Genomic DNA, 25063 nt, shown 5'->3' with positions numbered 1-25063 from the left:
ATCTGTGAAACAGATGTAGAAATGTTTAAAAAAATAATTCCATCTGATATTCCGGTTTTAAAAGGAACGACGAGCGTACATCAAATTTTTTCTTTTGGGAATGACTCAATGTTTTTTAGGGATTTAAGCTGTTTCTGCAGACAGAAAAATGTCTGTGACTGTTTTACAGTTAATGCATTTGCATTAAAAGAAAATGAACAAGAAAGCACAGCCATGACAATAAATAACGCAGAAAATAATTGTAAATCTTTTTCTTCTCCTTTATCCAACAATTTTCAACAAAATATTCAAGAAGGAAGCTTCGTACTTGTAAAATTGGAGGGTAAACGATCAATAAAATATTTCGTTTCAGAAATAATCGACATCCAGGACAACAATTTTACAGTTAAGTATTTAAAAAAAGTCAGGAATCGTGCAAAGTTCTTTTGAGAGGATGATAAAGAATATAATATTGAAGCAGAGGATATTGTAATGAAACTTCCAAATCCAAATCTAACTGGATGCTCTTTTCGCCAATTATAATATTTGATGTGGATCTCTCCAAATATGATGTTGAATAAATAGCATTGTAACTCAAGAAAATACTAAAAAATAAAATGTGTACACATGTTCCAATTCTGTATCTGTGAATTTCAAATAATATATACATATGTTTTTTTTTAATTTTATAGTAAAAAGTTATGTTCTAAAAGAGAAACATTTTAGCTTAATTCTATCTTTCAAGCTTTACATCAAAATTTGGCTCCTGAATTTATGTCATGTCTGTTACTCAGTGTCACGTCTGTTACTTTGTGTCATGTCTGTTACCATTTCAAAATTTTCCTTAAAAAGTTTAAATTGACATAATATTGCTACAATTAGAGTTACATATTAATTGACTCTGCCTAGTATATATAAGAATGACAAACATTTTGCATTAATTGTTTTTTATAGTATTTTATATTAAAAAAATCCTTGTAAGAATTCTATATTAGTAACAGACATGACAAACAAAAGTATAAAAATACCATAAGAAATATTTTTTTATTCGAAAGTCTTTATTATATGGGTAAAATGACTATACTTATATTAAATATAGCTTTACATTATTGTACACTGAACTTAAATACTAAAATTACAAGAAAAATGTCCGGTAACAGACATGACAATTTTCATCATATCTGACCAAAAAAACATCAATTAAAAATATATAAAAGAAAAAAAATGTATCAAAAATATTCAAGTAATATACAGAAATAATGTCTGTTTAATAATATTAAAAAAAATGTACTAATTAAAAATTTTTTTATTTTTGTCTTTTCAATTTCCAAATGGCACCGAATTTTGAAAATGACCCATATAGGCATAATTAGGAACTAAACTATTTTATTAGTAGGTAAAAAAAGTTTATCATCATGATAAATTTTTGTGCAAATTCAGTTTCTTGCTACTTAATTGATTTTGTATTCAATTGTAAAATGCATTTTGGATTTTTCACATTCTGTTTAAGAAGCTACAGATGACAGAATTATATTGTTGGATAATTCTTTTACACTTATTTTAAGTCTTAACATTTTCTTACTGAATATCAAAGCTTTGATTAAAAATAAATCTTTTATAATTTGGATATAATTTAAAAATTTTTTCCATTGCAACCTTGTTCTATCGTTAAATAAATTTAATAGTAGGTTTTTAATTTAATTAAATTTTATAAAAAAAAGACCTATGTGCTACCATTATGTTTTTTTATATCAAACAATTTATCTTGAAACAGGTGCTCTGAATTAGCATTTTTTTTTTCAAAAAAATATACTGAATAATTTTATATATATATATTTTTTTTTAGGTTGCTTTATCAGAAAAGAAGCAGAGATTTAATACGGGGATCACTGTAAGAAAAAATGTTATATCTTCAGAAAATGCCGTTACAAAAGCTGCCGTCTTTTCCGAAAAAGCTAAAAGGGGTAAGATTATATATAAAAGCTCAATTAAATAAATACTTTTGAGAAAGTAAGAAATAATATAAAACTTATTAATTTCTTATTGTAAAGTAGGAAATTTTCTTACTTATATTAGAAAAAAATAAATAAATTACTGCTGTAAAATTATATTTATAAAATTTTTATTTACAAAAACAAGAAGAAAGATAGGTTTATTATTATTATTGCCATAACATTTTGAGGCAAAATTTTTGGATACTTTCCTTTTTTCAAACTGTAGGATTCAATTGCGTTGCTTTAAAAAAAGTTTATTAAAAATTAATTTAATAAAAATTTAAACAGAATTGATATGTTTTTGTTGATTACTCTCCACCTTTGGCAACCAACTGGTTCATTATAGATATTATTCTGTAAAGCTTATTTACGTTTCAATGAAATCTTTTAAGCACAATTTCAGGTCCATAATTAACTCAGCTAATTATTTTTAAGCATCAGTTTACCTAGAGTTTAAAATCATGCTATTTTAATAGCCTCATATATTCAGTAAGACAGGGACCTTTCTAATAGAGACTAGTTCCTTGATATCATAATACTATTAAAAACATAATGATCTAGTTTATCTATCTTTTAACTTTCATAGTACTATAACTTTATATGTATTGACAAAAAATGTCAATATTTCAAAAACATTGCTTTGAAATGCACATTTCAAAATTGGAAACAGTGATTTAGCAACTATTTAGGTTAAATAAAAATGTTAAAACTAATAAATCAATTCTGACTCTCTTCCTGTGGTGACCCTTCTTTCATCAGCTGACATCACAGTTTAAGTTGCATGCTCGTACAATCGGCTTAATCATGATACACGAGCCGACTGTATTTTCTTACTTTTTTCAAGATTTATAAATGTATTCCATTAACTAGTGAAAACTTCTTCCTAATGTTTCCTTTAAATAAAAATTTTATTTTTTTACACCAATTATTAAGTTGAATACTATGGACAACATTCCAATTAGTTTGGAACATAAAGAAATTATCTTAATATTCTTAAAATCTTCAATAAAAATATTTCTTTTAGCTGCTCTCCAGCCCATAGCTGAAAGTGCACTGATGCGTGGAAGTATGCCTGCCATCAGTGTAACATCTGGGAAATCCAAGCCTAAAAGGCCAGCTTGGGATTTAAAAGGCAGGATACAAGATATGGAAGAGCATTTTCAAAATGCTCAACAACTTAATTTAAATTTGAATGAACAGCTTTTGGCATATAATCAACGAATTCTTGCTTTGGAAGAAACTAATAAACGCTTGCATAAAGATGTCGAAATTAAATCATCCCAATCAGAAGTTGCATCATCACAAGCTAGTACTTTGGAGAAACAGCTGAGGTAGGCATTAGTTTAGAAGACAATGAATTTAATTTTTCTTTCATGATATTAATAGACCTTTTTTAAAATGTATATTCAATTTCATTTTACTCATGGTTGAGATCATAAAGTCTATCTAAATTATTGTCAATAGAATTAAGAAGCATATCATCCAGCCTTCTCTTTGTTTGAAAATATTTTAAATATAAATTATTTCATTATACTGTTTTTTGTTCCTTTTTATATTTTAACCCTTTTGCCATCCTCTCCTGTTTGCGAAAATTTCTGTTTTTCCTCTGTTTTTCGCTGCATTAGAACAAACAAAAATAAAAACTCAAGAAAGTGAACATTTACAAGGCATTTTAAAACATTTATAAGTTTTAAAATGTGGGAAAAAGCTGAAAGCATGTTACAGCCGCCCTGCAGAAATTTCACTTGAACGCTCTACACTCATTATGGACGATGAAGAGGTTAATAAGTTTTATATAAGACTTGAGATTGATAGCAGGAGAACAAATATTTTCCAACTTTTATAAATTACTTTTATATTTTATATGGAATTTTTAAACTTGACATTCACAATCTTAATATATATATTTCTAAAATTAAAAGTTTTTTTGCTTTTTTTATTGGTTTATAACATGAAATCCAATATTATTTATTTAGTATGAGATGAAAATTACATTAAGAGCAAATGAGAAATGTTTCTGCAATTCCTTCATACTAAAGAGTTATGCTCACTAACATAAATATTCTAATGAATGATGTTGGTCTATAAACATTCAAAAATATTTGTTTCAATCTTTTTTTCCCCATAGATAATTTTTCCTATTGTTTTATCTGTGAAATAATAGATTCAAATTGAATCTACTATTTTGCATTATATTTCTGTATGAATCTATATTTATTACCATCAAAGATAATAAATATTTTATAAGTTAATAAATATTTTACCAACCTTTGTTGCTTAGTAAGCAGTTTCAAAATAGAAGATTTAGATAATGCTTTTTCCTCTGTGTATGGTTCATCGTGATGCCAATCTAAATTTTAATCTTTACTTCTTTGCTATGCAATTTACAATTTTTTTAGGCTAAAAAACAACTGATGTACCTAAAAGAGAGAGAAAAAAAAAATTGCTTTTGTAATAAGAAGGAAAAAATAGGGAAAAGCTCTATGAAAATTTTTTAATAATAAAAATTTAAATGCTATGCGAAGATAAATTAATGGCTAAAAATAGACTTTAAAGTATTTAAAAATGTTTAAATGTTAAAAAGTATATAAATTTGGTTTAATAGCTGATTGATTATAAGATAAATTTGTTTTAAAATACTTAACTGTAATTTTCTTCTCTGATTATGGTGATCTAATTTTTAAGATCTCTTAGGATTTGCCGAGCAATCAGATGCTTGTATGTTAGTTTAATTCTTGAAGTTTCACCCAATAAAAGTACTTTTTTAGAAAATTTGTTATTGATTCTGGATATTACAATAATCAGAATTTAATTTTTTTTTTTACTCCATATCTCTTTGATAGAAATCTGTAATAAAATAAATGATGTAATAAACAATGATTGTAATAAATGAGGCTCAGAATATTAAAATACTATTACAGAAAATTTTATGTCTAAAATTTTAATGCAGTAATGGTAATGAATACTGCCCAAAATTTGTGTCTTTAATTCATTTTTTAATTTAATAAATTGAATATTGAATTGATAAATATAAAACTTTTATTTATTATTTTAAGTCACTTAGTTGTATTTTGGGATATCAAAATATTATTAACATATTTTAAATGTTAATTTATCCTTCCCTAGTTTTAACTGGCCGAGTTGACTTTTCTTGTTTTTAAGTTAAATTCTAAAGCAGATAATTTGTATCATCTTTTAAAAAATTCATACTGTCAATATATTATTCAGATTACAAAGATTTGATTTTGTATTAAAATGCAGGATTATCCTATTTAAAATTTTAGATATTGAAGCTAAAAAGGTATTGCTATGTTTGTGGGGTCCTAACTTTTCCCATATTTGAGTCCCTAATGTCATTTTTTTTAATGGCAATTTTTTATTGTTAAGATTTGGTAGGTTTTTGTCTTAAATTCTGATAATAGAGTAGTACTATAAAGTTATTAGATTGAAATAATTGGCCAGTTGGAAAATTAAATAAATGGGCACTTTAATTTGCAAAACAAACTATTATGAATATTTTTTGCAAAGAAATTGAATGCAGAATTGTATTTATTATGAATACAAATATATTTTACAGAGAAAAAACAGAAGAGTATGGAAAAGCATTAAAAGAAAAAGATGATGAAATATCCAAATTGAGAGAAAAAATTTCATTCCTAAATAATGAACTTGCATCATTAAGGACGTCCCATGATAATTTACAGAATACATACCAACAAGAGACAACAGCATTAAAAAGCACCATTACCAGTATGACATGTGCCAAGTCTAATTTACAAGCACAACTTGATGCTACAGAAGTAAGATATTATGTATATATTATGGTTATCAATAATTTATGTTGATAATGATTTAGAGCTGAACTTGTAACACTAATGTTTTATGGAGCTGCGGTGGCCTGGTGGTAAGATCTCGGCTTGGAGCTGGAGTGCTTCAGGTTTGAAACCCGATTCCATCAAAGGACTGTCGTGTAAACGGGTCTGGTGAATGTTAAATCTGTCCGGGGCAAATGTCTTCCCGCTGGTGTGGTGTGGAAGTTTGGAGAGTGTGGTGCCAGCTCAGATATTGTCCTTATCGTCTGACTGTGGTTTAAATTTATGAGGTGTGTCCCAAAACATAACCCTTTGTTGCTTTAAAACAAAACGCTAAAACTTAAAATATAAAAAACCCTTATATTTTATTTTAGTTTTGATGATATAAATTTTACACAAAAGATTTAAATGTACATTAGCTAATTAGTTTACATTTTTTTTTTAATTCTCACATTCATGTTTCTTATTTTTCATTCTTAATTAGCATTAATGAATGAATATGAACACATTTCTGACAAAATTATAAAACTTTTAATGCCTTTTAATATATTGGGAAATTGCATTTTAACAATTTTCTTAATATAATGCAAAACAGAGTTAAACTTGATGAATTTGTCAAGGGTAAATGTCTTCATGCTGGTGTGGTGTGGAAGTTAATAGAGGGTGGTGCCAGCTCAGTTTGGAGAGGGTGACAATTTTGTGCCACTAAATAAATTGAAAATATATGTACCATCAAAAAGTACTTTCCCTATAAAAAAGCATTACATCCTAAATAGAATGTGTTAAATTTTTTTTTTAAATTACACAATACAATTGTATTTGTACCTTAGACTTTTACTTTATAATATGAAATTATTATACATTTTGGTAAGTAATGTTGCATAGTAACAAATATTATGATTTATTATTATTAATGAAGCTGAATGAGTCACTTTCATTATAACCAATTTTGATTTGTTAGGTTTTTATCTGGAAGAATTTCAAGCTTAAGTCAATTTCAAGAGAATATTTATTTTTAATTAATTACATGTCTGTAAAAACCCAGTTTCACAAAGATGTGTTATGTTTAAAGAAATTACAATTTTTATCTTTTTTATTAATTATATTTATATTTGTCATGGGCAGAAAAAAAGTGCTTAAATAATAAAAATTAAAACTGAATGTTTAATAGGTTGCAGTTTTATTTTAATTTATATCTCTTGCATAAAAAATGTGAATCAAGACTGTAATTACTGTTGGTGGTATTTGTACCCAAATTTGAAAAACCCTGAATTACAATGGAACTGATTTATTCATTGTACTCATTATCATCAATAATAAATATTGGTATTTGTTGTTATTTATTATATCTCACCATTTACTATAATCTATTATGTTACTGTAATGTAAAAATTTCATTTATAAGTTGTATCATACATACAAAGAAAGTCTGATTTCAAATGTTTTATTTAGCATTCATAAGTTTTTAAACGAGAAAATGATTTTGTGTATAATTTTTCATTTATGGTAGAAAAAAAAATTGTAAAGTTTCTGAGCCACTGACTTACATGAAAGCTGCACTGCATGTACTCTTCTATGTTGAGTTGACATATGAGATCTTTGAATTACAAAAACATGGACAAGTTGATTTTGAAAAATTAAGAGACAAACATGAATCAAAATTTACTTGATTATCAATTATTCGACGTTGGGGAAAAATGCACTGAGGTTTACAAATCATATTTATCACACCCTTAATTTCTTTATTTGACTCACTCTCTGTTTCTGCAGAATGAAATTTCAATTGCCATATTATAAAATAATTTTGATTATGGTTCCAATATAAATAAGTAAAAGTATATAAGGCATTTGAACAGAATTTAATTTTAATATCAGTCATCGAAGTGGTGAAATTGTAAGCTCCTCTTTCTATTTACTGCTTATGTTTTTATGACTTTTTATGTTATTATTATTGATACTTATTTATTTTTATAGCCTTCATGAGAGATTACCAAAAAAAAAAAAAGAAAAAAAGAAGCAAACTGTTTGTAATCTTGATCGGCACCTCAGTTTTAGCAATCTGATTAGTTTGAAATTAGTTGAATTAGTTTGAAAATCACCATGCATACTCATTATCTTGCATAATCATTTAAAAATTATCAAATAAGGCCAGGAATGTAACTGTTTTGCTATCTTATGATGCTTGGCGATCTTGGCATAAATTGAAAATCACAAACTGAACCCAGGAACAGTAAGAATAAACAAGTATCATTTTAACTCCTGATAAAGTAGTTTTGATTATAATTCTCTTGTAAATAGAAGTACATAATGCATTTGCACAGAATTGAAATTTGTAACATCAGTGATGTAATCATAAATGTTACATTTTTAATTAAAAATTACTTAATTTCATAAAGCTTTCTCTACACTTGAACAGTGTGGAAAGATGCTTAGTAATATTCCTCAACAATGTAGTCCTCCATACAGTTCTTGTGCTTTCAATGTGAATTTGTTTTTTATAACATATATTATATACTTTGACTTAAATTATTTGCATTTTTATTATGTTTTCAGGTTCTTGTAGAAAACCTACGAGAAGAGATTAAGCAACTAACAAAACAAAAAACAGATAAAGAAAATGAAAATGAAGCTCTTCTAAAAAAGATTGCCAATTTAGAATCTAAACTGCTTGAAGAAGAGAGCACAAGAAGAAAGCTACATAATGCCATTCAAGAATTAAAAGTGATTTAAAATTACTGCCTTCTTTTTTTCTCAATATTTCCTATTTTGTATTTATATTCACAAGAATATTCTAGGGTGGTTTTCCTTCCTTTCCTTTCTATGTGTATAGTTCATCTTATTTCAAACTTACAAATTTGTAAGTCATCATAAATTTTTCATTAGATAATTTGCTTTTAGAATTAATAATATAATTTTCTAAGTTTATTATTTTGTTCATTGTCTAATGACAAAACATTTTCTGATTCAGTTTTATTGCTAATTCCATCAAATTCCTACTATCAAAAGTTTAGCCCTTCATGTTTATGGTCATGCCATACATGCATTGTAGAAAATATAGTACTGTACTGCAGACTAACTAAATGAGCAAATTCTTAAAAATCATTCCAATTTTTAAAGTGTCATCAAACTGCTATATGTGATATGTATAATGTACAAATTCCAAAAGAGTAAAAAAATACAGATGTAACACAGGGTGCATATTGTTTTGAAAGGGTGCTTAAATTTTAAAACCACTATAGGAACCTTAAAAGCGCTTAATTTTCTTGAAAAGTGCAAAGAAAGCCTTGCATTTTGTTTTCTTTAACTGCACATTGAATATGATAATTCAAAGGCATGATCATAAAGGTTCGGTTACTAAATGTATCAAAATAGAAAGCCAAAAAAAAAAAAAAAAAAAGGAAGAATTTGTAGTAGGAATCTAGGAATTCCAACACATATTAAGATAACGCTTAATGAGCCTTTTTATCCACTCCCTCTTTTTTTTAACAATGTGCTTTGCCGTTTATGCAAATAATGGAAGAGTTGTCCTGAAGGAACAGTACAAAATTACATATTGTGCCATACTTTTTGAGATTTGAAAAACTCTCAAACTTCAACTTTTAGTGTTTGGGATGTTGAAGAATTTATTTAACTTATGTCTGGTAAGTATGTGTTGTTAAAGGAGAATAGGCAAATTGGTTATTAATGGAAAATATGAATACAGCAGTATGAATTTGGTCTGCCACAGAGATATCTTAATCATGGGAGAAGCTGCTCTAATACATTTACAGTGAACTCTCATTATTACCTGTTCAATCATCACTGTCATCAATATGTTGTTTTAGAGCAATCCCTTGAATGACCTATTAAAGGGATTTTACTGTGATATATTGTACTATATTGAATTTATTATACTATATGAATGTTATTTTACCACTGTTAAAGTTGTTATAAAAAGGGGGAGAATGCTTTCGTTGCTTTTATTAACTTAACTTTAGATTATATAAAATTTATAACTTAAAAATTTTAAGGCATTTGGTTGAATAAAATTCTTTATTTGATGAGTTTTGTTAAATTTTCAAGAAATGCGATATATATTGTTTTATGCTTGCTTCAAAAAGTACTTTTAAAAAATGCTTCAACTAACTTTTTTAAAATTTTAATTTTGCTTCTAGCTACAAAGCTAAATTTTTTAACTTAATGAATTTGTTTCCATTATTTAAGAAAATTAGGACTTGTTAAAGCATTTTTATTTCTCTGTAAAAATATGTATAATCAATTTTTTTTGTAATTTTTTTCAAAATAATTTTTGCTTATTTACAGGTTTTTATTAAATTTTCAGAATCTTAAACGTTAAAAAAAAAAAAAAAAACTTTTTATTAAACTTTAGAAGTGAGAAACAAGAAGACAATATTTTATTGCCTGATCATTTCTGAATGCTGCTATTTTTTTCTACTGAAAAATGAGCTAAAAGGTCATTTTTAAAATTCACTTTGAATGTGGTATTATTTTATCATCAGTTTTAAGGTAGTTTTGCTAGTTTTATGATGATAGCCATTTCAGAATGCTTTAGTTCTTAGCTTTATTAGACTGCTAGAAAAATTGCAAAATGTAGTGAGTGAGTTCATTTTTTTTTTTTTTTGTTAGTTATGCTTTTAGATTGAAGCTGATCATTTTATTTTTTACATTTCCTTTAGGGTAATATTCGTGTTTTTTGTCGAATGAGGCCAGCTTTGCCAGAAGAAGTGAAAAACAACATTCAATTGGCAAGCATAACAACTGCGGACAACAAAATTATTGAGATTCATCAAATGGTTGATGTTGGCATGAATGATGTAAGAATTTTTTTTTCAATAAAAATTCTTATTAGATAATATTTAATACATTTCTTTAAAAAATGGGCATGATGATTGGGATTAAAATGTCCCAATTTAGAGTACTGAGGGTGAGGAACAAAAGAGAATGAATATAAGAATTTTAAATCTTAGTCATGTCATTTCAAAACTTGGAGAAAAATTAACAATTTCTCTGCCCTACAAATCCAATAGGTACTTTGTCTAACAAGTGAATATATATTTGAAACTTCTAAGCAGTTTTTAACTACCATATGCCACTTAGTAACTCAAAGTTTGCTCTCAAAATAGTGCCCTTTTGTTAGTTTACTGTTGGAGTTCTTAAATTGCAATTCAAACAAAACCTCACAAAAAATACTAATGGAAACTTTTATTTCTTTTTAGTTGATATTTTTCAATAGCTAGTATAATTAAGGAATATTAACATCTTTTTATAATTACTTTTTTAAAAATGCTAAGTATTTTTTATTAATTGAATTTCATTTTAATAAAATATTATTAATATTATTTAATTAGTTTAAAATTTCAATATTGAAAAAAAGTTTCTGTCCGGAACAGGATTATGAGCATTTTTGCCACTCATTAAGATTTTATTCAAAAGTTGAAATATCTTGGTTTATACAAGCCTGATTTGTTTTAGATTTGAATTTTTTGAAAACGATATTGTATCCAGATTTTTTATTTGTATTTTAGTACTTTATATCATTTTGAAAAACTTTAATAATGTATGTAATATTGTGCATTTTCCATCCTAATCATACAATCAACATTCTTTACATAGAGTGGAAAAAACCAAAAGAAATATGAATTTTCATTTGATTGTGTTTTCCCACCTTCATCTACCCAACAAGAAATATTCGAGGAAATCTCTCAGTTGGTCCAGTCTGCTATTGATGGATATAATGTTTGTATTTTTGCTTATGGACAAACAGGCTCTGGGAAAACCTACACTATGGAAGGGCCAGAGAATATAACTGACTTCTCATCATCAGAAAATGAGTCTCACCTCGGCATGATTCCAAGATCTGTGCGCCAGATTTTCAGACGTATTCAAGAACTGGAGCCAAGAGGATGGAATGTAAGTTGTTTTACTTGTAACTTATCACTATCACATTTTTACCACTTGTAACTTATCACTATCACATTGTTTACCATTAGAATTCTTGGTGCAAATCATGGTCGAATTGTTATTAGTCAGCGGGATATCATTCTTATTAATAGTGTGAACATCGGTTCGGTCAATATATATTTGTACCGAAGAAAAAGTGTGTAATAATATTAGCACTGGAATGGATGAGAGTAGTGGAGACTACGAAGATTCAAGGTGATTGGAGGATTTTGTAAAATCAGAAGAAATAAGCATATATTTACTTGATACTGATAATGAAACCCATGATATTGAAATATTATCAAGAATATGGAAACATGCTAGGCAAATAATAAGTGACTCTAGTAAGTTGTAGGCACATCGTCAGAAAAGTGGAAGGAAATAGATTATGTGCCTGAAATAAAGAAATTTACGGGAGTATTTGGCATAAATGCTCTGATTTTGTGAAAACTAAGTGCTAAAGGAAGTTAGTAGAAGTTTTTGAAGAAGTGAACTTACAAAATGTAATTATATTCATATCAATAATATAATTTTAATTAACAATATGTAATAATTATAAAATGAAACGTATTTAAAAAATAAAAACTATTATTATTTTGTGCACACTTTTTCATTATTAAATCTTACTGGAAGGGGTTAATTTTGAAGTATCAGTATTCATTGAAATGATTTTTCTTTGTTAAAAGAAAAAAATCATTTATGCTGAGGGCCAAGGCCTACAGTACCCATATCTGCTTTCTTGACCGATGGCCCTGGGGTGCAAGGCATATATTCCAGTTAGGTGGTCAGCCTAATACGGAACCCCCAGTGTTTAGTTTCCAAGCATGCTTGGTCCTCAGTTTATCAATCAATTGAAAGGTTGAATTGGCCTTGCCCAGCCTGAGGATCGAACCTCGGACCTGTGCGTTGGAAGTGTGAAGTGCTACCACTATGCCACTCTGCTTCTTAGTATTGAATACTTACCTTAAAAATCATTAAATATTAAATTATAAAGAAAAAATACAAATTTTTATGATTTTCCAGTATAGCAGTTTAGTTGGAAATAAAATAGGAAAAATTAATTTTATTCTAATAACGTATATGAACTGTCAGGTTTTATTATTGGTCTTGGTCTACCCCACGACAACCCACCTACCTGAAAGGGTGTAAGACCTTAAAGGTCAAAGGGGAGAAGGTTTTATGATTGGTTAATTGCAATTTTGATTTGATTTTAATCATTTTCTAATACTGTAAAACTCTTAATCCTATTATTGATAATCATAATAATTTATGCCAAAACTCATTACACTTGATTCAATTCATCTTAAATTTTTTTATTTGTTCATTTACTTCTTTTAAATGTTTTTTTTTAATGTTATTTTCAGTACCGTGTTGAAGCATATTTCCTTGAAATTTATAATGAACGCATTCAAGATTTATTAAATCCAGATTCAGTGAATGGAAACACAAAATGTGAAATTATTAAATCAGCTGGAAAAGGAAATGACATTCTTCTTTCCAATGTTACTATTTCACCTGTTACTTGTGCACAAGAGGTATTTGTATAATTTTTTTTTATATGTAACATGTTTGTTTATTAATTTAATTTTTTTAAATATGATTTTTGCATTAACCTTCCAATTAGTGAATTATTTCAATCTGATAAGTTTGAGTTTTTAGTAACAAGCTTTAACTCAGTTAAAATAATAAAAATGGTATTAATTTTTTTTAGTTGGAAATTTATATATATATATATATATAATATATTATAAATTTGTTAGCTATTTTGTAAGTGAATATGAGTAAAAAAAAAAAAGGGTCGGTTTAATATCTTAAAGGCCTATACTATAAAACATATGGATTTTTAAAAGCTTTAGGAAAGATACCCACAAATATTTTATTGAATCTTGAGTAAATTTAACTAATTATTAACATATTGACTGTCATTAGGCCACCAATTGCTTAAGTGTTCCCCACTTTTTTTTTTTTTTTTTTGTATTAATGGGAATGTTTCTTGCTGCCATCTCGATGAGATTTCATGATTTTCGACATCTGAATGAAAGGAGAATATTCGTAATTGTTTAATTTCTTCAAATGAGTTTGGCAAATAATATGGTAGTTAGTAACATTTGCATTGCTAATAATTCTCAGCAAAGTGACAATTTTAACTAAAATGCGAAGTCAATTTCTTTGTTTTTGTTCTATTTAAACCACCATTCCCCACATTCATATTACTAGTAATTAATCAAAGAATGTATAACATTTTATTTTTACACACACACACATACACACGCAAAACAATATGTTGTGATTAGTTGCATATAATACAAGAAAATTGATTTTAAAAAATTAGATTACAATTAATTTATTATCAATTAAACAATATCTTAGTGACAGAATTCTCATCATAACAACTCTGCAATAAAAATTTGTCACTTTTCACCAACATAATCTTTAAATGCAAAACAATATTTTGACAATATTTTTAATATTAGAATTATTCATACAACAGCCATCTTTGTATTTTTTCAAACTTCAAATTGAAATCTAATTCTAGTACCATTATTACTATATATTGGTCCTTTCTGCATACATTTGTCGAAAAGCATTTAAAAAAGATTTCAAAAACACTCATTGTTGCCCTTTAGAACAGTCATGTGAAGCTTATAAATGCAAATAAAAATATAGCCAAATAGCTACATGAAACATTATAGGGTTAATTTGAATAAATGAGTTTATAAAATATAATTAATGGTATTGTCTTTGAGGTTTGATCTGAGGTCATATGAAATCTATACACAAAATTTATTTTCACAAATTATATGCTTAATCAGGATTTTTCAATTTTTTGCAACTTTAAACAGTTTTAAAATTTTAACAATATTTTCATTTTTGGGATTTCATGGAATGTTTTAAAAATTTCAATGCAAAACTGTATATTATAGTAAAAACTGTATATTGTAGTGAAAGCTTATAAGCCTGTTAATAGCTATGCTACACAAGCAATTGCTTTTGTATTGTAGTCATGTTACTGGGCTGCAAACCACAAGGTCCAGATTCTATCCTTGCTCATCTCAATTCGCCACATTGGTGACCTCGGATGATGAACCTTCAACCTTCATGTTGTGGTACCATCTACCCACAGCAGACCAAAGTCTTGAGATTCACTTGACGCAGCAACAACAACAAAAAAAATAAATAAAGGCTGCAGCAACCCAAAAGTCGTCAGACTCGCTTGATACAGCAACTACTCACCCACACACGCTCGCCAAAACACTACACTTGGTGTTGTTCAAATGGGTACAGATGCATTAGATTCAACAGTTAAAATACATCACCACTCAACAGCCATATTGTTCGTCTCGCCTCCGACTCATTGGAGGGAGAGTCTGTAGTAAAAGCTTATAAGCTTTTACTACAGACTCTTATTGTGATATTTAAGTTTTTGTTTATATATGCAGCATTTTTACATTACATTCTCAAGAAAAGGTTGAAAGGAATGCAAAGTTAAGGAATAAAAATAAACAAAAATGAAGGATGCTCATTTCTTTACTTTATTAATTACATATTTTTATACACATTTGCATATTTTTATGCAATTCTTACCAAAAATTTGTTTCAAAACATTTTTCTTATATGAGAAGTAATGAGTAAGAATATAAAATTCTTTTTATTTTGGCTATTTAAATTATTAGCATAATTATTACTCAAATGCTTGAAATATTACAGTTTATTGACTGTCGAATGAATTATCGCATTGTTGATAGGGGGATTTTTGAACATATTTAATTATTGCCTATTATAGTATTGATTAATTATGCAAATGATTTACCCTTTTGTCATATGTGCATCAAATTATAGTATTTTAAAATTTATAAACAAATATTTAGAATAAACAAATAATAACAATCTATTTTTTGTTATCGAAAATACAAATATATAATTTTTAAAAAAATATTCATAGATATTGTAATTAAGTATGCAGTTTATTAGGAACTCCATTCACTTTATGTTGAACCTAAAAGACAATACATTTCCTGGTAAAAAGGTGTTATCGTATTAGAAAAAAATATATTTAATCAAAGCTTATATTTTTACAGTAGAAGATAAAATTTTTCTTCTTGTAATTACAGGTTTTTAACTTATTGAAGAAGGCTCGCATAAATCGTGCTGTAGCTGCTACAAAATGCAATGAACACTCGTCTCGATCTCATTACGTCTTCCAATTGAAAATATTTGGAGAGAATTCGGTGACTGAAGAGAAATGTGAAGGTAATGTATTTCAAAACTGGTATTATTGTTGCTCATGTGGATTTTTCTAATGTTCTTGTCAAAAGATCTGACATAAGTTAAATCAGCTCCAGTTGGTTGTTGGCCGCCCAAAAATCTATAATAATAAGAGGATTAGATGTTAAGTGTCTCTTAGAAAGTCTGATGTAACCCGGAATGTGATCCGGAGAAATTGGATGGTCACAGCATTTTTTACAAGGGGGATGGATTTTTCTACCACTTTCAGTGGCCACTTTTCAGTCTAGCCAGAGCAGTCTGGGAGCCACGGTCACATTTGTTTTCCAACAGAGTGCCAAGGGAGGTTCCCATGTATCATTGGTGCACAGGCGGAGTATACCATATTAAATTGAGTTTAGACCTTTCGTTTGAGTTCGTTCTTGATGAGTAAGCGAAGAGCCAGTGGCCATTTCGTTCTTGCTACCTTCTTTCGCCAATCTACCAGCAAGCTCATTACCACTAATGTTTATGTATGATAGGATCCATTGGAGGCGAACATCATGGTTCTGAGAGATCTTCCTCAGTTTGAGCAGATAAATACGCTGGTTTCATCGTTTGCAGAGTACCAGCCTCTAAGATGTTATAGTGCACTGCGACTCCATAGTTCCATAAATCACAATCATAAAATATGATAGCATCAAGCCCTACATAATCGCAATTAACTCACTTCTGAAGACAGAGCAAATATCAGGGTTATTTCGCTTTATTACAGTTTCAAGGTATCGGGTCCTAATATAAATACTGCTGCCAATATGATCTGTTGTACGACAACCATCACTATAGACCACTGCATCTTTAGGAATGTAATCATTTCTAGAGCCAGCTGTCTAAAATGGTCTTCATGGTGAGATGGACTTTTCTAACGACAACAATAAATTTAATTTAAGTTCAGCAATAAATTAACACAATTTTCTTAATCGTAGATATAACTTAAAATCCACAGCAATCTGAACTTGAATTATTATTATAATACAGAGACTTATTAAAATAATCTTATTTGATTGACTTAATTAGCACTAGTTAGTGAAGCTAGATTATGTCTGAGCTAAAAAGACAAATTAACCCTAATGCTAGTGTCAAGCAATGCTAGTTTTTTTTTTCGCTGGTGTCTCTCCTTTACTTGTTTACTTAAGAATACCTATCCTCTTTATAAACTTTGAAAAGTGCTCATGTATCCTTCTGTTCATGTTTACCTTGTCACTTAGTATGTACATCAATCCCAGGTGAAGTTATCCCTATTCAATGGGTAGTTTTTATTTTCATGATTTTTTTTTATTAAATAGCAAGTGAATACTTTTACCTCTGGTCCTGTTTATCATTGCTCAAATATACATTAAACTTGTATTCATATTTATTCTGTTTTCTATTTTAGTATTTATTATTTTTGCAAATATTTTTTTCTATTGTTCAAAATCCATATATATTAGAAGGAAATGTTGCATTGAATATTTTGTTAAATTACATAAATATTTAAAGAGGCTTTTTAGTTTTATATTCTTTTGAATAGAAATACTTTATAAAAATCTTTTTTTATATGTTTGTATTAGTATATTTGATAATTTCCTAGATTAATTATCTAGAAAAATTGCTCCATGTTTTCTTTTATCATCTTGCTGCACAGTACCAAATTTACTATTAACTGGCCGAATCTACTTTTTCTGTTCATACGTTCAGTTTAAAAGCTGATTAATCATTTTTATTTATATACTTTTTAAAAATTCAATTGATAATTTGCAAGATTTTTAAAATTTAATATAATATTGTTCATTGTTTTTAGTGTTTTAATTTATTTGTTCATAGTATTTGGCTGTTTGATGAGTTAAAGATGATGAGGAAAAAGCATTTTCATATGCGAGATATTCATAAAAGGCAAAATATTCTTAGACCATTTAAAATATTTAAGACAGGACAAATTCTACATGGCTAATTGTACCATCAAAATGGCTAATGTTTAATTTTTTAAAAGTAAAACAAAAGATGAATTTAACTAAAAGAATTTATATAACAATAATATTACATTTTCTTTTATTTTGGTTTACTAATTTTGGTCATTCATCACAATTTTTCATAGATTTATTTTTGATTTTATATAATTTTATTCCAATAACTATTTAATTGATAATGCATTTTTTATTTCAGGTATTTTGAATCTTGTTGATTTGGCTGGAAGTGAAAGAGTTAAAGAATCAGGCTCTGCTGGAGACCGTTTAACTGAGGCAAAAGCAATAAATAAATCTTTATCCAATCTTGGAAATGTAATAATGGCACTCAGCAAAAAGGTAAGTATATTTTGAATAATTAATTATCTTATGAAAATCAGGCATTTTTCTCTAATAATAGGGTTGAAATTTTCTACTTTTAAATTAAAATAAAATGCTTAGACTATATAAAAGCTTAATTTATAAATTATTTAATTTTATATTGATTTTTTTATATGTATATATATAATGTAATATGCAACTGCCCTGGGAAAGAAAGAATGGATTCATTAATGGCTCTCTTGAAGTGGAAGATAAAGCAAGTCTACTATATTTATAATTTATTAAAAACCAATGTATATTTTCATATAAATTAGAATATAATGCAATTTCTAAGTTCTTCTGAAGTCTTTCAGATTTCATTATAGGGTATATTTGAGATACAGGGCTATGCATGAATTCAAAAAAAATTAAATTATTCTTAAGTTTAGAACTGCAAAGTAGAAATACATAATTTTATGTTCCTTATAAAAATGTCTATAAAATGTATACCTAATTTTTTTGTTTCAAAGATAAAATAACTAAACCAGATTACATTTTAGTTTAAAAGTAGCTTTTTAACTTATAGGTTTATTAACACTTGTTATTGAATTAGTGAGAAAGCTATTTAATAAATCCAGTAAAATTTTTATTACTTCTATTGACATTTATTTTTTATAATATCAAATATTACTAACTTCACTGAATTTAAAAAAGAGCAAATTCAAGATTTTGCATAATTATCAATTAAAAACTGTGAAATTGACAAGTTTTTGGTAACTTTGATTTGACGAATTTTGTGTTTTTTTTCAAAAGTCACAAGTTTGGTGACTTTTGGCAGATATGTTTTTGGTAAATTTGATTCTTTGCTGCTATAAAAGTTTTTACAAAGGGAAGGACCACAGAGATTTTATAAAAATTTTTTCAGATTTACCACATTTTTCATCTAACTCACAAATATTTGAGCTAGGATAGATTTGCTATATTTTTTCTTTATATTGGTGGGCTCTTCTGTCTTTTCATTTTGCAAACTAATCCAAAACCTCTTGCAGATAAAACAATTTATCTTATAGAGTTTGTTAAAATATATTTTCTTCTTAGAAAAAATTAGAAATTGCTTTCAGTGTATTTAAATGTGTATTCTAATAGTTTTTCCAATTCAATGTTCAACTTTCATTTCTTTTTAGGAAAATCATATTCCTTATCGAGACAGTAAGCTTACACATCTACTTGCAAATTCTTTAGGTGGCAATAGCAAGACGCTAATGTTTGTTAACATAAGCCCAGACAACGAAAATCTTAATGAAACTGTTAATTCCTTAAGATTCGCAACAAAAGTAAGTAACAACACATTACCCTGTTATTTTTATTTAAAAATAAGACCATCTTATCAAATGTACCATGAAATAATTTATGCATGAAACTTCCTGAATTTCTGATATTTTCAATTCATTTCAGTTACATATTAAAATTTGAAGAACTTCTTTTTGACCTTACATTCATCACTTTTATGTTAGGTTAAATTATTTTAAATGTGCCATCTGAGAAGTTATATTACAAAAGTGAGGATGCTATGAGAAAGTATATAAGAAAAATCTGTACTTCCGCATGAGTATTACATTGCCATTATATGCTCATGTTGCCAATGCATTAGCTTTCAACTGGTATATTTGTATAGGAAAAATCTGTACTTCCGCATGAGTATTATATTGCCATTATATGCTCACGTTGCCAATGAATTAACTTTTAACAGGCATATTTGTAGTTGTTAGGGAATTTATGTGAAGCAAAAGTGTACAGTAAATATTTATATACAATAAATATCCCTTGTATCTTTTAAACAAATCGCAAAATATTAAACAAGATTCTTTCATATAAAAGAAAATTTTTGTGACATATCTACATTGCTAAAATATCAGCAATTTTAACACTGAGAAATCACGAAGTTTAAATGAATAAATTCTCCAAATATTAGTCGCCCTGTTAATGAAGTTGGTAAATGTATTTGTTTGTTATGGATAGATTATTAGTCAAGATTATACATCAATAGAAATTCGAATTTCCAACAATATTATTAAATATGTTGATTCTGTTTTATTCAGTGGTGGTGGGATGGTCAGCTATGCACAAGAATTTCATTAAGTATCTGCTAATTACTGGAGTTGATAAAATCTATCAGATGTTTACAGAATCCTCCAGTATTCATTAAGAAATTTTTTTTTTAATAAAATGAACATTCCTTAGTTTTTGATTTGGTAAAAGTCGTTTTCTAATAAAATGCATTAATATTCAATCTAGTATTTAGATAGGCAGAGTAATATATGTAAACATAATGCAAAGATTCTCAAATCTGAAGACCTTTTACATAACTGAAAAAGTATGTACTTATGTAAATTGAATGTTTTCCTTAGTCTTCTTACTCCAATCCTTTAGGGGGGGATCTAAGATTGTATAATTTAATTTAATTGTTTCATAAATAATTTCATTTGATTCAATTTTACTATTTACATCAACTATGCACACAGTAACTGCATTAGATAATAGTTTACTATAGTGGACTTAAAATAACTGTGATAAATTAATTTTAAAGTTTTTGTTTTCTTAAATATTTTGCATTAAATATATACATTATTTTTTAGGTAAACCAATGCAATATTGGAACAGCCCAGAAAAGAGTAAAGATGTAAATTGAAGGACATAATATATATTTTTGTGAGATTACATTAGGATCATTAATATTTTTTTGAACTATATTATTTTAAAGATATTTGTAATCTAAGTGTGTTTTGGTAGAACTGTATTTTATTTCTCTATGTACTGTTTTTTATTCATTAGCATTTATACCAACATCAATCTAACTTCACTGTACATATGCTTTTTTTAAATTTTAATAAAAATAAGTAACTAATATTTCTTTGTTTTAATGCCATCAAGTTGTATACAAGGGGCAAAATAGGCTCAATTGTTAAAATTATTTTCAAAATAGAATCTATAATTCGAAAGGCACAATTTTGAGAATGGTATATAATTATTTATTATTTAAGATGTCTTTTGCTGTCTGATTGCTCTTAAAATCAAAATGTTTACTTGTGAATGTATCATATTAAGAGTTGTCGAAATCAGTTTAGCAAGATGATGTGTTTCAGTCATTAATGTAAAAGTATTTGGAAATTTTTTTTAGGGTTGGGGGGTTATTGAATATTTACCTCTTTTTTACATAAAATGTTATTTATTAATGCTTTTTCATATGAAATGTTATTTATTAACTCCCTTTTACATAATGTAATGACTTTAATTTAATAAATCATTTTATTCTTTTATTTCTTAAATTTCTTATATTTGTATGGTATTTATGTGATATTTGAATACAGGTAACCAAGAATCAATCTCCAAGTCTTAAATTTGAATTCTACATGTTAATTGGAATTCTTATTTTGAAACTTTCTTATTTTTTTCTTCATTAAACTGGCAAAATTCAATAGATATTTGCTACTAAGCTTTATCAGACATAACTGAATTTCTTTTTGTGAATGTGTGAAAAGTGACAAGTCTGCAAAAATTGGTAAACATGATTTATGTATCAGTGTTTATCCCTTGGAGGGAAAAATGTCATATATTTATTGGGGGCAGTCACAAAACAGTTTTTCCTATTCTGATTAACACATTACTTTCCCAAGCAAGCAGTTATGTTACCTATATTTTACTTTATAGAGACCATGAATTTGTTTTTAAACAACACTCTAGATTTTATTTTCTTATTTAAACCAAATGGCTGATTTTCTAATTTACTTATTACTTTATCAATGAATACTTTTTATTTTGATATTTCTTCAAAGACTTGTAAATTTGACTTTTTTTCAATGCACTGTTTTTTAACGAGATGGATGTTATATAGCTAATATACTAGCTCTACTCTTTTCCTATTAAATCGAAGAATATTTTATTCATTCAGTTTTAATCATTAATTTCATGAATACAATATCCTTTTCTCATTAACTATAAATGGATTCTTCTCACTCTTAAATTAAAACTACAACTGGTGAAGGAAATGGAGAAAGGGGATGGCAGAACAAAATTAATGGAGGAATATAAAATTGGAAAGGAAAAAAATGATGATGATAATATACTGACCAAGAAAGTTAAATAAAAGGAAACTTATAAAGAATTGAGGCATAAAATTTGCAAAACAGCATTCATCCTTTTTTTTAAAGCTTTATTAACCTGTTAACTGGGTATGACAGGATATTTCAATGCAAAATAAATTGAATATAGGTTGATTACCAGGTTAAATTATTGAAACTCTAATAACAATCTCTTGCAAGTTGGTAGACAATTACATATGGTTTCCTATAGGCTTCTCCCCCCCCCTTTTTTTAAAATGTGCATTTATATTTTGCTTATGTATAGAAACCATTTATCATGGAGAGAATTATGTAAAGACAAGAGGAAGTAATAGTCAGATGGAGAAAGATCTGGGAAACTGAATGATGAGGCACAAGGTTCCAATTTAATTAACAGCTTTTCTTTTATAGTCAATGCAACATGTGGTTTTACATTGTTATAATGAAAAATGTCTTGTTGATTCATGAATTCTGGCCATTTTTCTACTATAATGGCTTTCAGTTTATCAAGCTGATTGAAATATTTGACAGAATCAATGGTTTCACTGAGAGGAAATGCTCCCATCTTTCCGGTTCTAAATGAACAAGAGAACTTTTTTCAAGAAGTCCAGGTTTTGCAATTGTTGAAGATTTGTAGCCCTTAGACTAAGTACTTTTTCAATGCAAATTTTTATACGAGATCCAATCTACAATGAGAATAGTTTTTACGAAAGGATCTCTTTCATGTCATTGGACAAGCAAATTGCATGTAGAGATACAGTTTATAAAGCTGGTCTCCATCACTGGATATGGAATCCAAAGTCACAAGCAAAGACACATTCCATCCTAATCAGGCAATTATATAGTAATGTCCTGGGAATATCGTGGCATCCACAACTTTGTGCATGCTATACCTTATATTTTCAGTAAGCTGGAAATTTCTAAAATCCATATCTGCCATTGCTGGATAGCGATGACCATACACACAACACAGAGTGGGGGGGGGGGTGAAGGTTATTTTATCCCTGATCTTATATAACATGAGATTTTTGACGCGTGTTAATTCTGATTGGAATTTCTCACAGGTGTCGATCTTGACAAGAGAAACAGTGGGACCCTTTAGAAGAATCTGTTTACATCAGTGATTTTCTATCCCTTTACTTGGCATGTGGGAACTGCTGACACAATCATTTTGAAAAAGCTTCAGTTGAATTAATTTAAAAAGAAAAAGTGGAATGGGATCAGGTAATAAGAGAATATTTCAGAATGACTTCGACATGGGTTGAATTAGGCTAAAAATTTAGGAAATTAATTAAGAATAAATTAAATTTTAAAATATCATTACATGTATATATAAAGGGTTTTGATAGAATGAGAAACTTGACAATCTGACTTTGCATCCAGCAATTTCTATAGATGTAGGTGAGATCAAGATGTAAATATTAAACTATTTTAAAAAGTCTATTTTCCAGTATTTTCAGATTCCACTCTTGCTATTGATGAACCATTTAAAAAAAGTATTGTGCTTCTTTTTGCAGTGAGATTTCAAAATAGGAGAAATCTTGAATAATATATATGGATAAGTTTGTTGCGTTAAAGACAATTGTGTAATTTAAAATTATAATTGATAATCGTTGCATATTGTATGTTCAAGATTAATAAACTCATAATTATTCTGTTAAAAATTAGAAAGGATTTCATTACTTGTGTGGTTCAGTTGAATCAATCTCTTTTTAAAATGTTACTTCATCTTTAGCTCTTTTAAAAATATCTCTACTTAATCTCTAAAAATTATATAAACTAATTTTTCAAGGCTTTAAAAAAAGGAGAAATAACTTTTTTTTTATTAATGCAAAATCTCCTATCTACATTGCATTTGGTATAAAGAGAGCATTATTTTGCTACCTTGAATAAATCATTTATTTAACTGTATTTAATAGTTAAATATTAACTAGATCAATAAATTTCTGAAATAATTTACCTTATATAGATGAAACCAAGATATTTTCTGAAAAAAAATATATATATATAAATCATTTTTATGTAGTTTCAAATTTAGAAAGAGCAACTGAAATCATCTATAAGGATTTATAATTGTAGTAATTTTATGAGTTGATAAATATTAACAAAACCATTTTTTAATAAACTAAATGTGGAACATAGGCAACAGTTAGAGACTCAAAATGCTGGATATGTTCAATGGAGTAAGAAGCCATGTTGACTTCAGTGCAATCGACAGATTATCTCATAGATGCAAGCCTGAAAAATTAGATGTCTTGGAAACCATTATGAATTTATCCTCATTCCAATCACTTATGAGCAACTTTAGTTACGTCAAATTGTTGAACTGAAGTTTATCTGCCCCAAAGAAATCCATTAATATAACATGGAACAACACCATGCACTTACATTTAAATACTATAAATTAAAAACATAGTGTTCGTAAATGAATATCCCAACTTTGCAGGACTATTTAAAGAAAGCATAAATACAATTTAATCATTCATCTGAAATAAAAAATAATTAGTTTTAGTTTGGTTTAGTTTTAATCCATTTAGTTTGGTCCATCATTTTATATTCAATACAATAATGAATGTTCAATGAGATTTTCTAGAAATATAAATAATATTGAAGCAATAAAATAGGTTACCATATATTAATTTCAGCTTTTTTTTTGTCCCGATGCTATGAAAGGCTGCAGATATACATGTTTTAAGATTGTTAATGCCAGTTGG

General features: G+C 27.5%; 1 protein-coding gene across 3 annotated transcripts in view; it reads left to right on the top strand.

Moving 5' to 3' along the window:
* The window catches only part of LOC129971589 (carboxy-terminal kinesin 2-like), a 29506-nt gene extending 8013 nt beyond the window's left edge, over window positions 1-21493 (top strand). For all 3 annotated transcript variants that reach the window (XM_056085496.1, XM_056085498.1, XM_056085499.1), the window contains 11 exons: window positions 1826-1943; window positions 2998-3304; window positions 5551-5773; window positions 8339-8506; window positions 10462-10599; window positions 11399-11695; window positions 13090-13260; window positions 15838-15976; window positions 18131-18270; window positions 19416-19565; window positions 20868-21493. In XM_056085496.1, coding sequence (XP_055941471.1) covers window positions 1826-1943; window positions 2998-3304; window positions 5551-5773; window positions 8339-8506; window positions 10462-10599; window positions 11399-11695; window positions 13090-13260; window positions 15838-15976; window positions 18131-18270; window positions 19416-19565; window positions 20868-20915 — 1899 coding nt within the window. In that variant the 3' untranslated portion in view covers window positions 20916-21493. The remainder of the gene's footprint in view (window positions 1-1825; window positions 1944-2997; window positions 3305-5550; window positions 5774-8338; window positions 8507-10461; window positions 10600-11398; window positions 11696-13089; window positions 13261-15837; window positions 15977-18130; window positions 18271-19415; window positions 19566-20867) is intronic.
* The last annotated feature ends 3570 nt before the right edge of the window (window positions 21494-25063 follow it).

Source organism: Argiope bruennichi, chromosome 6, assembly GCF_947563725.1.
Source record: "Argiope bruennichi chromosome 6, qqArgBrue1.1, whole genome shotgun sequence".
Taxonomy (NCBI): domain Eukaryota; kingdom Metazoa; phylum Arthropoda; class Arachnida; order Araneae; family Araneidae; genus Argiope; species Argiope bruennichi.
This window is presented reverse-complemented; position numbering and strand designations above follow the sequence as displayed.